Here is a 14,173-nt window from a genome sequence, read left to right as displayed (position 1 = left end):
AGACCCAACGGTTACTCAATTCCATCGTCAAACATGCCGATACACTACGTGGCACTCGGGCGTATTGGACTGGTAGGCAAACGGCGGTCGCCTATTCTGGAACCTCTTCCAATGCGAGAACCAGATGCGGCAGAACGTCCAGGAGATGATGGCCGAAGTAGTAGCAGAAGGCCAGGGCTGGAGAGCATCATGGTCTAGCGCGAGTGTGGGAACTATATGTAGTGGTGATGCGTTGGAAAAGACGTGGAAGTCCCAAGCCTAGTGCAATGACGGCCTGTCATGAAATCGTGCCCTACTTTCGACCTAGCTACTAGCTTGATCTGATGACTAGCACGTCTAGAGGGTGTTGGACAGAGGTTTGCAAGCAAGCCCGACACGGTCGTGGATACTGTCCCAACGGGTGCTCTGACCAACACTCCAACAGTGATAGTGTTGCGGGGTGGTCTGAACGCTATGCCCCTCCATCTCTTGCAGCCGACCCACCACTACCTTTTCCTCCACACCAACACACAACACACACCACACAGCAATACCATCACTCTCTTGCTGTTGCCTGTCTTCCCTTCCCACAGATAGCAAGTGGTTGTCACAGGTCTGAAACGTATGGCGGGTTTTTGGAAAACCTCGCAAAAAACCGCCAAGCCCTTGACATCACCGTAGGAATCGTATTTTTCGAAGCTCTCCGTATTCCACTAGTTACAACCAGACCATAAAGGCAATTGAAAGGGGCACGGCTAGATATGTCTCAATACTATATATACAATTTTGTTGTGGGGCCTATACCTAGTCTCTGAGGTTCCCTCAACGGAGCCCGTTTCCGTTTTGGGCAACGCCCTGCATAAGTCAAACTGATTGCAATCAATTAAGTCAAACGGAGCACTCGCCCAAATCAAATGCTTCAAAAAACTGCCCAATTCAAGGCAATCTGCAGGGGATATTTGACTTACGGATTTGTCCCCCCAGTTCAATTTTCAGGCCCAGATCAGCCACATTTTGAGACATCCCTGAAAGCCCCCGGTGGCAGATTGATCCGGCTCCGGTGAAACTCCAACTTTAGGTTCCAGTCCACCATGGTTCTCCCTCCGAATTAGGTCTGTTAGCTCGCCGTACCACACTGCAGCGTTCCATTACAGCCAACCAATCCACACCAGTTACCGCCATGCCTCGCACTAGAAGATTTTAGCCTATAACGATAGCACTAGGATTAGTAGGTGTCAAAGGGCAGAACAGTCACAACTATAACAGCAGCGCTTTCTAGCCCGACTGCCAGCCCCCCTTTTTCTGCCTGTGGGGCTGGCTGCTTTTCCCCTTGCCATTTGCCGCTGCGATATCAAGTTACAGAACCTGCTCCTAAACCCGAGCACTAGCACCTGCAATCCGGATCGTAGAATTCGGCCCCCGACACATGCTCGGTATGCCAGGTAAGAAAGTCGCCCAGGTCGTGGCTAAGGTTGAAGCCCATAGGCACAAGGTACTCGTTGTCATCGACGTCGTGGGTGATGACCAGGTCCATCATGGGGCTCTGCGGTAGGCTTTGGATGCTGTCGATGCTCGGCTGCCGGCTTGAGTCGATGGCCAGCCCTGTATGGTTGCGGCTCCCAGACGATGAGGACTTGGATGGCTCTCTCTGTACGCCGCTAATGAGCCTAAACGTTGTGCTGCTAGCGCTCTGGTAATGCTTAAAGGTGCTGCTGCCGTTCCCGTTGCTGTCCCTGCCCCTGTCCCTGTTCTCGTTCCCGTTTCTGGCTCCTGCTAGCCCATCAGGGAAACGCCGACTGGCCATTGAATCATTCAGCTTAGGATTGCTTCTTCCATTATAGACATCGCTTGGTACAGGTAGGTTAATCCTCCCCGAGCTTCGGCTGTCCGGCGTGGTCCATGGGCTGCTCTTGGAAGTGTAGATGGAAGTGCAAGTGGAATTCGGGAACGGGGGCGACGACACCGGAGTCCACTGCCCGACGGGGGCCCGCGGCGGCCAGCTGGCCCCGACTAGTGCGCCGGCGCTCTGGAAGCCAAAGCTTCCGAACCACGAGATTATGCCATCGAGCTCGTCCAGGTCAGCTTCTGACGGACGCGAGTAGTCGGTTGGTTCGCTGAAGAAGTCGCCCACACCGCCCAGAATGGCCATCTGAAACACGGTCCAGTCCAGAGTGTTGTCAACGGCCGCGGCCAGCTTGCCGATCGGCAGATCGGCTTTCGCCAGGCGGATCTGACCGTGCCGGAAGGCCGGCATGGTTAATGTGAAGGGGGTGCTATCCAAGAAAACGTAGTCGTCGCTGTTGATATTGTTAGCGGACTCTGGCAGCTGTAGTATTGATGACGGAGATAAGGCTGCCTGTCCGGGCCCCGTTACTACACTCTCCGGAATGGGTGGGAGCGACGGGAGTTGCCTGCCCCGAAGACGACGGCGTAGAGGAAGCTTTACCGGCTGTGGGTTGGGCGATCCGGCGGGTCCTGCCTGAGTAGGAAGCCCGCCGTCCGCAACTATTGTGACCGGTAGGGTTTCGCCGCCTTCTTTTTCTTCGCTTTCTTTATCATTACAGAATTTGGTGATGGGTGAGTCAGGTTGCAGGACCGGGAATGGCGGCGATTGTTCCTCCAGTTCCCGCCCTTGTCCGTCCCCCTGTCCATACCATTCTTGCTTGTTCCCATTTCCCTGCTCCTGCGGTTGCGCCTTGAGCGTCTTGCAGTCTCCTTGGCCAATATCTGGGCCCTGGTTTACCATAGACGCACGGGACGTCACCGTGCCCTTCTTCACGTGTGTCACATCCAGCTCAGGACGCGCTGCTCTATTCATCCCTATCTTTGTCGGAGACTTCACAGACTTCACCGAGCCCTGGCTGCGCCGTTGTGATTTCCTGCGTGCCGGAGGAGAGAGCGGCGATTGATACTTGGGTTTTGGAAACTTGTCCAACTGCCACTCTAGGAGCTTTCCCTCAGTGAAGTAGGATTGACCCGGCTTGCTCACGTCATCTGCCATCTGGATGAGCTGCCGAACGTCTTGTGAGGAACCCCCCTTGTCGCCCTTCACGAGTATCTCCGCCGGCCAGGTTTCCGCAATGAATTCTGGAGACGACAACGGCTGGCAGCTGGCCGCAGGCGCTGATGGTACTGCGTCTGGCCAGCCTATCGGCCGTTCTATGGCCAGTGCATGCTGGGGCGGAGATGACGGCGGTGTCAGCTGCACGTAGCCTTGATGCAAGTTGGCCGACACGGGGCTTTTCCCTTGGTATGCTTGTAAACCTTCACATTGTTGATGAGGCAGAAGTGGACTTCGCTGAGGCCTCCTTAGGGGACTCATTTGAGAGCTTCCCTGGGGGCTAGCCAGGGGACTTGCCAGGGGGTTTCGGTCCGGGCGACGTGGGGGTGTGGCATAAGCCATTCCATTGTCCCAACTACACACAGAAGTCGCCGACGACTGGGGTGTATTAGGCAAGGGCAGAATGCAAATGGTGCCTTGGGAATCTTCGCTCCTCCTGATATCAATGCTCGGCTTGGGCCTCTTCATCGGCATCATTGGCGGCCACCGGCTCTTGAGTCTGCTGAGCGTGTCCATGTCGTTGTGGTCGCCATGATAGAAGTAGGACCGCTCGTTGTCTTCGAGTCCGTCGTGCTTCTTCCGCGGAAGGAGTTTTCGGATGCTGAAAGTCCGCAAGGGCAACATGGCGCTGTGTAAAGCCCAGCAAGGCGGCGGGATAAGACAGGAAATGATGAGGAAGAGATGAGGAAGAGACGGGTCTCACAAAGTTGCAGCACATGGCACGCGTAGGTGGGTGAAGGGACCCGAGGAGCAGGTACTTATTAGGAACCAGAAAGGGAGGGCTTGCCTATGAAAATCGCGCATGGTAATACCTCCATTTATAAGAGCCGAATACTTGAACACGTACATGTAACTACAATGGGAGGATGTATCGCTGAGCGATCGACGGGAACGGGCCTGCGGTTCTCCTATATCCTGAGGATTCAGGACTGACACTTGTGGTATCGTATAGCATGTAACTTACTATGTATTTAGCGACTTGCAGCAAATGATGCCTTCTGTTTTCGTGCTAACGTTATAGTATGCCACTCCGCTCTGCAACCACAACTTAGCCAATGAGAACTGCGACCGTTGCCACTTGTCCTTTGCACCGGCAAATGGTCCGAGAGCCCTTTAGACGCATGTCACGGGGGCCCAAACAGATGTATATCAGATGGAATCGGATAGATGGACCCTAACTACTAGTTACCATCATACGCACAAGACCTAATGTGCTTCTCGCAGTTCTGTAGCGTGTTCTACATGTGTTTTTACTTCATCTGCCCACTTTCGTAGCCTTTCGACGTTCGCATCAATCTCGTCGCAGAGCCTCGTGGCCTCTTTCTCCATACTGTTTGACTTTTTCAGTATAATTCTAGAGCTCGCCCTCTGGAGTATATACTACCTCTTCTCCAAGTTGTTGAATTTCTCCATGAGCTCAACCATGCTGCTCCCCAGGATCTCCAGGCTCTCCAGGCGACTCTCAAGAGTGCGGGTTCTTTGTACGAGCTCAGGGATGATGTGCTTATCATCGTGCTCTCTGGCGACAAACTGAAATGTGGTTCTACCTTGCCCTATCTGGCCGGATCGTGCGTTTGGGTCCCCGGTCCATGCCCACCCCGTTGGGTCTGCGTTGGCTTGATGATCATTCGCGGAGTCAAAGAGAGATTGAAAACCCTGATTGTCCAAAGGGTACTGCGTATTACTGGAGCAGGACTGGAAATTCATAAGAGAGGGATCGATAAAGATCCCTTCTTCGCCTTTTTGATCCCAGCTGTAGGACATCTTTTGTGGCTTGCAGTAGGGAATATGCCCAAGTTTCACGTCGTTGAAAATGAAAGCTTAAATACGGCAGTTTCTCGTTTGTACTATTATAATAATAGAGTGAGGCTTGGATTTTCCATGATGTAACATGTCGATGAGGCCTAGGTTTTGGGCCCCCCGGAGGGTCACAATCGAGGCCCAGCCCCAAAAGGTCCCTATTTCTGACCCGTGTTGGCGCTTATAAGGGGGAATTATCTTGCTTTGCTATGGGATTGGAGGTCGAATGCAGCGCTACCATGCCTCGAGACTTCGAGTCCCGCAAAAGCTTTGGGAAGGGATCTACAAATGGTGGAAACGGAGGGGCAAAGTTTGGAAGTTGGGAGTCGAGGCAAGCCAATGCAGGTACAGCGTCTGTTGTCAGGAGAAAACGTGGAGCTGACCGACGATGTGACATTGGCCGGAAGGCACGGTCCGATAGGGAGCACATGGAGATATTACGTCATTGTCTGCATGCTTCGTAAGTTAACGTTAAGTTAGTCCTAAAGTTGGAAGCCAAAGCTACAGCTACAGATCGGCAATTGCCTCCGCTGCAGGAAATCTGACATAGCCGCCTTTTCAGCCCCAAATGTCTAAGTTTGATCACAGGTGTGTTTCACATTCTTCTAGGGTGGCGCTTAAGTAGCCAGCAGTAGCCAATAATTCTATGCTGTATTCGTTTTCTGCGCGCAAAAATACCCCATCCCGAGAGAATAGTAATATAATGGTGTATTGCGCCCGGCCTTAGCACCCCAATAATTAAGGTTCTCACCTTGTAGATCCCTTCTGCTTTTCCTGCTTCCTTTTATGGTACTGTAACATCGATCAGGGAAGTCTAGAAACAGGCTTGCTGGCGGAACAAATCCCAGTGGCTGAACTGTTTCCACCCCGGATGAGCAGAGGGCAAAAAGAAGGGGGCTTGAACTCATTGGATCATGCTTCCTGAAGAATGTGATGGTCTTTGTCATGTGCGAGAAGGCACAATATTCCATTCTGGGGCCAATGCCGACTCTACAATCAACGGCACTCTTTCTCAAAAAAAGCTCTTCGTGTCCGGCAGTGTTTGATGTCTCGCAGCCCTGCCAGTGCGGTGTCACGTTAATATCCCTGCTACCGACTTGGCAACGGCTGCGGAGGCTAGTGATGCAAATTCGAGTAGCCAAGCGGAAACACCAATTCCCGCTTTGGGTTCTCTGCATACACCCACAACTCCCAGCCGCACATTGACACACCCATCCACATTTTTTCCGGCACCATCTCCTGCCGCTTTGTGACGGAATGTGGTGGATGCCACTGGACTCGCGCCCGGCTGGAGTATCACATCGCGGCAGTTAGATTCCCCTGCCGTGGATATTTTCATAACCTGCAAAATGGCTCGGCCATGGCAGGCGCGGGCGTGCATTTGCTTTCCGTGATGATGGTACTATGTTTTCTTGCCACACCTTGAAAAGCTAACTGTGGTGAAGTTTCTATTCAAAGCAACGTGCCCAAATTTGACCATAAGCAGAACTACACCCAACCTCCCGGAAATCGCCTTTGAAGCCCTGTATTGTCTCTTCGAATTCCCCAGAATGCCAGCCAGTCTCTCTCGGCCGCTATCTCCTCACTCGTGCAATGTTCAAATGCCCGCTGGAGGGTCATCAGCGTTCGTTGAGTCTGCTCCAGCAGATCCATTGTACGAAACCAATGCTTTTGGTAGGCCACAACGAGGGTGTCGAGAAGAGAGTTCTCCTTGGCCAGCCTTTCAATAGTATCCAGTTGACCCATCCTCTCAAACTCCTCCACTCGGTGAATTAAAGAGTCGATCGAAAAGCCATCCATCGACGCGGAGACTGCGGTAAGATCTCTTGTAAAAATGAGTGTTGGAGGTCATGATCCAAAACGTAATTGAGATAGGCCGCATAGGACGACGCGGAAATCAATGTTAATATAGCGTACCCATTTCTATTCCCTCTAGTTTCGGAAAGCCCATTTTTGGGACCCGTCCCCGAAAGAAGGCCCAGACGCCTCATTAAAGAGGTCCACCCGGCACTTGGTCGATGCACTTTTCCGAGCTCCCAAAGTACTGTATCAACATGAGAACTCTGCAACTCATTTCATTTCTCTTTGGGTCTTGGACGACCATAATTCCAAAACTTCGGGCAGGAGGCACAACCTCTCCCCTGCATGGGCTTGACGCGGAAAGTACCAGTCCAGAAAATGCCACTTTGGGTATTGGCAACTTTACCCGACCCCTGACTCCTTCGTTTCCATCCCCTACATCGTTTGACACTACCACGAACGGAGCTGGAGTCATACCTCCGTGGACAGATCTTTCTCTACTTTTGGTGCAGGTAGCGATCTCAAGCCTGGTCTGGTAAACGAATGACGTTTGATTTGGTTGGCCAAGATTAAAGACGGACAAGGTTATCCTTTAACTGTTGGACCGTAGGCCAGTAGGTAAACGAGGAGGGCGCTAGGTTAGCTGTTTTGGCTCGGATATAAGACTCTACTCTCGTCAAAACTTTTATTGGGGCTGGGAAAGGCTTATTTGATGCTACCTGATGCGGATTCTAGCGGTTATATCAGCGAGTGCATTGTGGTGGACCGGAAGGGACCCCAAATCTACGGAGATTGGATACAGCGTAACTGCCTAATGACATAGCTTCTGCAAACTGACTACCCGACCCATGATTTTCTACGCCTCTAGCTCACCAGCCTTGCGTTTTCTCATCATTGATACTCGAATAGAAACACTTCTCGGGGAAGAGAGAGACCACCTTGATTATGCAGGATACTTATACCCCCGACTCGCCCAGAGATTGGCTAGAGAAACGACACCTTCCAACAGACTCGGGTGCCAGGGAAGTTGCACAAGGTCATGCTATTGGGAGTCAGTATGCTGCTAAATAGAGTGATAAGAACATTCGAACATTGACAAGCTGACTTATCTCGGTTGCGTATGTCGTCGTAGAGAGAAAGTCGACCGCATAGGAGTCAGATGGCCAGCGGTTCAAGTTGTCTATCCCGATGGCGCCGTCTTCTTTTGCATACCCTTGCATTAACTCCATCATTATAGAGCTTAGAGCCTTGATATCCCGGCTATTCTTTGAACGAGGTCGACAATGTTCATAACCCCCTGTGACCTCATGTTAGATATCGTTCCGGTCGGCGCCGTCCTTGCTAACCTACACAGTTTCACGATTCCGGATTGATCAAGAAGAATGTTGGAACATGTCAGTTGGCCATGCTCGAGCCCTTGTTTTTCTAGATACGAGAGTCCCTCGAGAACCTGCACAAGGTCAACCAGCGTTTATACAGGGGTGCGATAGTAGCTTACCTGGCCCAGTATTGACGCCAACAGTAGCTCGTCTAACAGAGGATTCGCTGCAAGCTCTGCGAGCGACAGTGAAACGAAGTCAAACGCAACAGCGAAAGACCCCTCGAAGGAAAACACATCTCGGCAAGGAAGAAAGCGAGGGTGATTGATTTTTTGGATGGATCGTACCTGGCCTTCAGCGTCATGCCCCAGGAGTTTTTGGACGATAACAAGGGATGACCGACCGTGTGGAGAAGGGGAAGTATCCCGAGCCACCGAAAAATAAATGCTGCCGCCGAACTGGAGCTTGTAAATCATCTGATACCTCTCCCGAAGTGGCTCCAGAGCCACCGATCGCGCTTCGCGTGTCTTGATGTTAGGTACTGTTGGTTCATGATGAGTGTCGATAGTAGATGTGGGAGAAATTACAGGTGCTTCTTCCGCGCGGTAAGTTTTATGGTGGGGTACTCCTATTAGGCTTTCTTTGGCCTGCCTCGGAGATAATGACCGCTTGTCGAAGAGATCAACCCATCCGCGACTTCCCGGGAAAATTGTGTCACGCTTGTGCTTCTCTGATGCCATGGCTCCTAGGTCACTCGTTCTCTTATACTTTTGTCGTGGCAGCAATTAACTTTCGGTGTTGGGACTTGAGAGTTCAATTGTAAGCGTTCTTACCAAGCCAGGAGGCAGACGAGGCGCTTTAAAAGGAACTAAGCAGGTGGTCCTATTTGCGGGTCCAGTTTCAAGAAGCCCAAAACCAGTCCCCTCCGTTAAGAATTCCGCAAGGAACAGCTGGTGTCCATGCTTGGCCCAAAATTTAGCCCTAACACGGCCTTGGGTAGACTAGGAGGGGAGTCAGTTACTAGGATCAAAATACGACACTTGCCCTTGGGACCGCTTCCAACTCCAAAAGACGCTGTTGAACCCGCACCATCACCTAGAGGCTAATGCCGAGACACAGCAACATGTCCCGTACAGGATTCACATTCGTGTCTCAACGCATCGAGACTGAAAAGGCCATCAAACGCATAGGAACAGCTAGCATCAACCTCAATGTGCTATCGTTCCCACATTCTAAGACACTAAGCCTAGAAAACGTTGAGCGTCTCAAGAGAGTGTTTCGCCTCGAAAGGGGATGCAGACCAGACGAGCTTCCCAATCGAATACCTGCCATCATTGACGAGAATCCCCTACACCAATGCTTGAACTTATCCGGACTATCCCTGGAACGTCTCCAGTCTGCCGTTCCGGGGGATCATGCTAAGCTGGAATTCCCACGCGCATTTCGCTTAGAGTGTCTTCGGGGCCGACATAGGGTGGAGGCAGCCCGTCATACTCCACCTTATACAGAAAAGCGGTGGATTGTTGACCTGTATCCTGCAAGTAAGTTTGGTTAAAGTTGTGATTCTGGCAGTTGCTCACCGTTGGTACAGATATCAGCAAAGAACTGAAATATGCTTTGATTGATGAATATACGAACGAGAGGAAACCAGATGACGGGGAGTTCTACTATAAGATACGAGAGTTCCAGGGTGTTTTCGGGACCAAAAACCCGTACTTTGAGATGCGATGGTGGGCTCGGTTAGCTACCGCGTCGGAGTCAACTAACAGGAAGGAACGGCTTGAACAGCTACTGAACCATGCGCAGTTTGCGCCTGCCTTTGATGCTTTCCGTCACATTCCGGCGCTTTATGGAGGTATGAGGCTCAGCGCGATAAACAAGATGGTTTGTTTAAAGTGCCATGACGTAAGTGCGATCTCCAAAAGTCTCACAACAGAGGGCTAATCGGCTAGTTGCTCCTCTTTTGCCTTGGTGAAATAAGAGATTTCTATTATTTTGTATTTGGCAACGACGAAGATGCGATGCGTAGAGTCACAAGAGCCGATGTGGAGGCGCTGCATTTGACGGCACCGGGTGCATGCGAGGCAGAGGCACAAGCGCTTTTTGGCCGCATCAAAGCCGGCGAGCTGCTGAAAGCCTTCAGTGACCGTGAGCGGGATGATATTTGGGCCAGGCTGCGCTCGGCAACTACGGATTGCTTGGTTCCATCGCTCTTCGCGTTCTTCGAAAACTTGAAGTATTTGAAAGGTCCTGCGGACTGTATGAAGCGGCTGATACGTCCGAAACGTGGTGAAACAATCTTCTCTGCTCTAGAAGGCGGGTTTTCGGACTTGAGCCTGCCGTCTGGGAGATGCCCGATTCAAGTATCGCGGACCAACTTCAAATACGCTCGAGCCAACGCCGCCAATCGTCTTGACCTACTATACAGACAACTATGGCTCGTCGCCTTCCGGGAATACCGAGCAGTGCCAAATGAAGGCAAGAAAAAGCTGGCAGGACCTATAGCTGGCGAAACAGATGAGACTGTGCTATTCGAATTCGCATCGCTGGCACAAAAGTTTGGGTTTCACTCCGAGGAGATCCACGACTTAGCTCATCGCGATCCTGATAGAGAGATGGCCTATCGCTTCCTCAAAACTGTCAGAAAGCCTGACCAGTATAGATATGAAAACCCCGATGAATGCGTTACGCAAATAGTCAACGTGATTCAGGAGGCGGAACCGGTTCAGGATGAAGATGGCACGATGGATATCGACATCGACGAACATGAGAAGCCTCCAAATCGATGCGGCGTGCCCAACGACGCTGATCAACTGCGAGACAGATCATCAATATTCCTAGATCAGCTCCACAGGCCCCTTGAGCAACAAGGCACATCTTTAAGTTCGTTTTTCATTCAGCGATCCATCTATTTCTCTTTCTTTGGGAAGGAACTAGGTGTTAATCTTGGCGACCTAGAGGACTCTGATGGAGACTTCGAATTCAATAATCATCGAGCCCAGGGGCGACGAAAACCAAGCCGACCGAGGAATACCGGCGAAACTCTGCAACTAGAAGAGCAACCGGATAGGCTTTCGGAGCTGGAAGCCCAGGAAAGAGGCTATCGTGAGCGGCTAGATGCCGCGAGAGCAGAGGTGCAGCAACTCGACGCCAAGGTCCAGTTACTCACAAGCAAACAGTCAGAGCAACAAACTAGACTGGAACAACTTGAACAATCATTACCTGAGACAGAAGAACGCCTTCGAAAGACTAAAAAGGAGGTACACGATCTGGAAAGTCACGTTCAAAGTCTTAAGAACGAAGAAGTCGACCTGACGAGGCAAGTAGACCAGCTGAGAGCGGAAGAGGCCAGCCAGCAGCACAGGGTCGGACAGCTACAGAACCTACAACAAGGTTTGGAAGAGCAAATCAGAACCAATCGCCTTGTTATAGGCACGCAGAACACGTCCGCCAGAGCCGAAGAAGAACGGCAAGGAAGACTGAGGCGGCTGGCAGAGAAGCTCCAAGAACTGGAAACAAGGAAGCTTGCCAAGCAGTCGTCTCTGGAAAAGCTGAACGCAGAGGAATGTGAGAGGAAGGCCCGGGTGGACCAGCTTAGCGCCAAGGAGAATGATCTTCATACCAGAACCGAAAGGTTAGCTACGGCGGAGAGGGAGCTTCAATCAGCCGTTGATGAGCTGGCCGCGAAAGAAATAGAACAGCGCAAAAGAATCAAAGAACAACAGCAGCAACAGCAAACTGGCTCAGTAGCACTACCGGAGCAGTCAGGTCCAGAGGCATGTTCTTTGGTTCAAACTTTAGGAAGACACGCTAACATGCATACAGATCATAGAACACTCCGATGACAGGGCCCCGAACTCTGGGAAAGTACGCATAGCATTCAAGCATCTGAATTGGGTTGTTTCGCATGAACTCTTGGTGAACCCGGAAGAACCGTCAGAGGTTCAGCGAGTGGCGTCAAAGTATTTAAGGAAGAAAATCGGCATTTTTGATCATCATCTTCGCATGTTAACTCCCCAGAACTGTTTTGAGAGGATCAGTTCGAATGGATCTTACACTGTTTATCTACTACCAGATTGGGAGGTCGAAACTATTCATCAGCTTCCAAGGGAACAGGTTGAAGAATTAGATACAGGCCCCCCGGCACCCAAGCGCCAACATTCCCGAAAATAGGGTAATACATGATGCCATGTCCTGTGATATTCAATCCTAGTAAATTCAATAGTCTAGGACATCCTAAAATTCCACGGTTCGCATTGTAAATTATAGTAACTAGTTTAAGATTGGGTCTGCTGACCGAAATTTATGCGCTTTCGTTTTGTTAACAGCGGGGTAGATTGCGGTTGGTTCTCCAGCCATAAACGCATATAAACATATTATCATGACTCTGGGACACGTTTGTGGTCCCGAGAGCCGCTCTAGAGTCCCATTTTTGGACCGGTATTCAATGTCCCAGCTCATGCTATCCCAGTACATTCGATGCTAGCACATTCTATCCCAGTACATGAATAGCCCAGGATTTCGATATCCTAGTACATCCGATATCCTAGTACATCCGATATCCTAGTACATCCGATATCCTAGTACATCCGATATCCTAGTACATCCGATACCCTAGTACATCCGATATCCTAGTACATTCAATAGCTTAGGACATCCCGATATCCCAGTACATTCTATCCTAGGACACCGTATATCCCAGGACATGGTATTCTAGGACGTCGTATATCCCGGTACATTCTATCCTAGGATGCAGTATATCCTAGGACATAGTATCCTAGGCCGTCGGATCCTCGTGGCATAGCGTCGTTCCCCAATAGTTTGAATCATCAATGTGTATGAGCATGATTGTCAAGAGATGGGATTGCCTGCTTCCCTGTTGTATCGCCACAACAAGGCGGACACGCATCACAAGAATCTCGCATCAGCCACTCGAGCTATGGAGGCAGCGTAGGAGGAATGCAAATAAGCATAGCTCTCCTACTGCCATCTGTCTTGCACATTCCGTATATCAAGACGGCTCGCAGCCAGCAAGGGAAGCGCTTACAACTGCGAGAGTTCAGACGTCGAATGTATGCAAAATCTACAACGGGCTCCGCCCTTTAGGTGCAGTTGGATCCTCCTTCGGATGTATCCTTCCTCAACTCTTCTAGTAGCGGCACCACCTTGTCTAGTCCCAGGGAGTATCTTATAATACTCCTCCCGGGGCCACCGATCAGGGCTGAGTGGTTCTCAACCCAGACTTAAAGGAAATAATCATTCGTGCCGTCAGCCATTTTCGAGCGAGGCCTCTCTAGCTGAACTGAGCTAGCCGACGATCAAATGGTTAGATAGCATACTCCGCCCGCACCATCCGAACTATCCGTCGGATCATACTGTGCCTATGCATCTTATACAGTATTACCGGCTCCTAAATAGGGTAATCAGCCTTTACGACAGCCGACAGAACAACTAGTGGGACGCAAAGTTTTATACTTGGCCATTAGAGAGGGCTTGCATTAGCTTCTAAGCTGGGCTCAACTGAACGCATGCCAGACCTTGTATATGGACTGGTCAATTGCGCACCGAGGTTGGAGAACAAACCCAAGCGTCTGTGTCACATTAAATTCTGAATTGCAGCCGAGGAAACGAGCTGACCGAAGCCGCAACGCGCCAGTCGTCGGGCCACATATCTAACACGTTGTCGCTCTCTCCCACGACCTCGATATCGACCGGGTTGGGGATGCCTGCATCGACTGAAGAACACGCATCCTTCACATCGATGTTGATGAGCTCAAACTCTCGGATAGTCTCGTCCGACGGACCCAGGGAGTCCGCTCTTGCCAACACGATAGACTGTCGCTGGCGGTACAGCTTCGTAAACTGGTCTTTTAAAATCGAGTTCTCGCGTCTTAGATCTTGTTGTATAGCGACGTCGTCTCTGTGGTGCTCTGCGGCGCGTGCGCTGTGTCGGATTTGCTCACATTCTTTCTCTGCCGGAGCAAGCCGGTTGCGCAGAGTGAAGATGTAGCCTTTCAGTTCCACGACTTTGCTCCGGAGTGGTCTCAAGCTCGGCCATCTCATTGACGGACAGTCGTTTCGGAACCTCAGTGGGAGCAATCAGCAAAGCCATGCTCCGCAATTTGGACGTCGCGACCGCCTGTCGCTGCCTCGAATTCGAGTTCCGAATACACACACCTATTAGGGTCGTATACGAAACCCTTGAGTAGGTGGT

The 14,173-nt window shown here is 51.0% G+C and overlaps 3 protein-coding genes across 3 annotated transcripts; 1 reads left to right on the top strand and 2 right to left on the bottom strand.

The window, feature by feature from the left end:
* Positions 1-1,363: 1,363 nt before the first annotated feature.
* On the bottom strand, positions 1,364-3,664 carry MFIFM68171_09688 (uncharacterized protein; the record flags this gene model as incomplete). Its single annotated transcript, XM_071065107.1, has 1 exon — positions 1,364-3,664. The coding sequence occupies one exon, from the start codon at positions 3,662-3,664 to the stop codon at positions 1,364-1,366; it is 2,301 nt and encodes a 766-aa protein (XP_070921208.1).
* A 5,418-nt stretch (positions 3,665-9,082) lies between these two features.
* On the top strand, positions 9,083-11,791 carry MFIFM68171_09687 (uncharacterized protein; the record flags this gene model as incomplete). The annotated part of the gene is made up of 4 exons (XM_071065106.1): positions 9,083-9,500; positions 9,551-9,864; positions 9,912-11,722; positions 11,785-11,791. The coding sequence occupies 4 exons, from the start codon at positions 9,083-9,085 to the stop codon at positions 11,789-11,791; spliced, it is 2,550 nt and encodes an 849-aa protein (XP_070921207.1).
* A 1,769-nt stretch (positions 11,792-13,560) lies between these two features.
* Positions 13,561-14,022, bottom strand: MFIFM68171_09686 (uncharacterized protein; the record flags this gene model as incomplete). The annotated part of the gene is made up of 1 exon (XM_071065105.1): positions 13,561-14,022. One exon carries the CDS (start codon positions 14,020-14,022, stop codon positions 13,561-13,563), a length of 462 nt encoding a protein of 153 aa, XP_070921206.1.
* Between the last annotated feature and the right edge of the window lie 151 nt (positions 14,023-14,173).

This window comes from Madurella fahalii (genome assembly GCF_045866475.1).
Source record: "Madurella fahalii IFM 68171 DNA, scaffold_5, whole genome shotgun sequence".
Taxonomy (NCBI): domain Eukaryota; kingdom Fungi; phylum Ascomycota; class Sordariomycetes; order Sordariales; genus Madurella; species Madurella fahalii.
The sequence above is the reverse complement of the archived record's forward strand: the minus strand, read 5'-3'. Positions and strand labels throughout refer to the sequence as shown.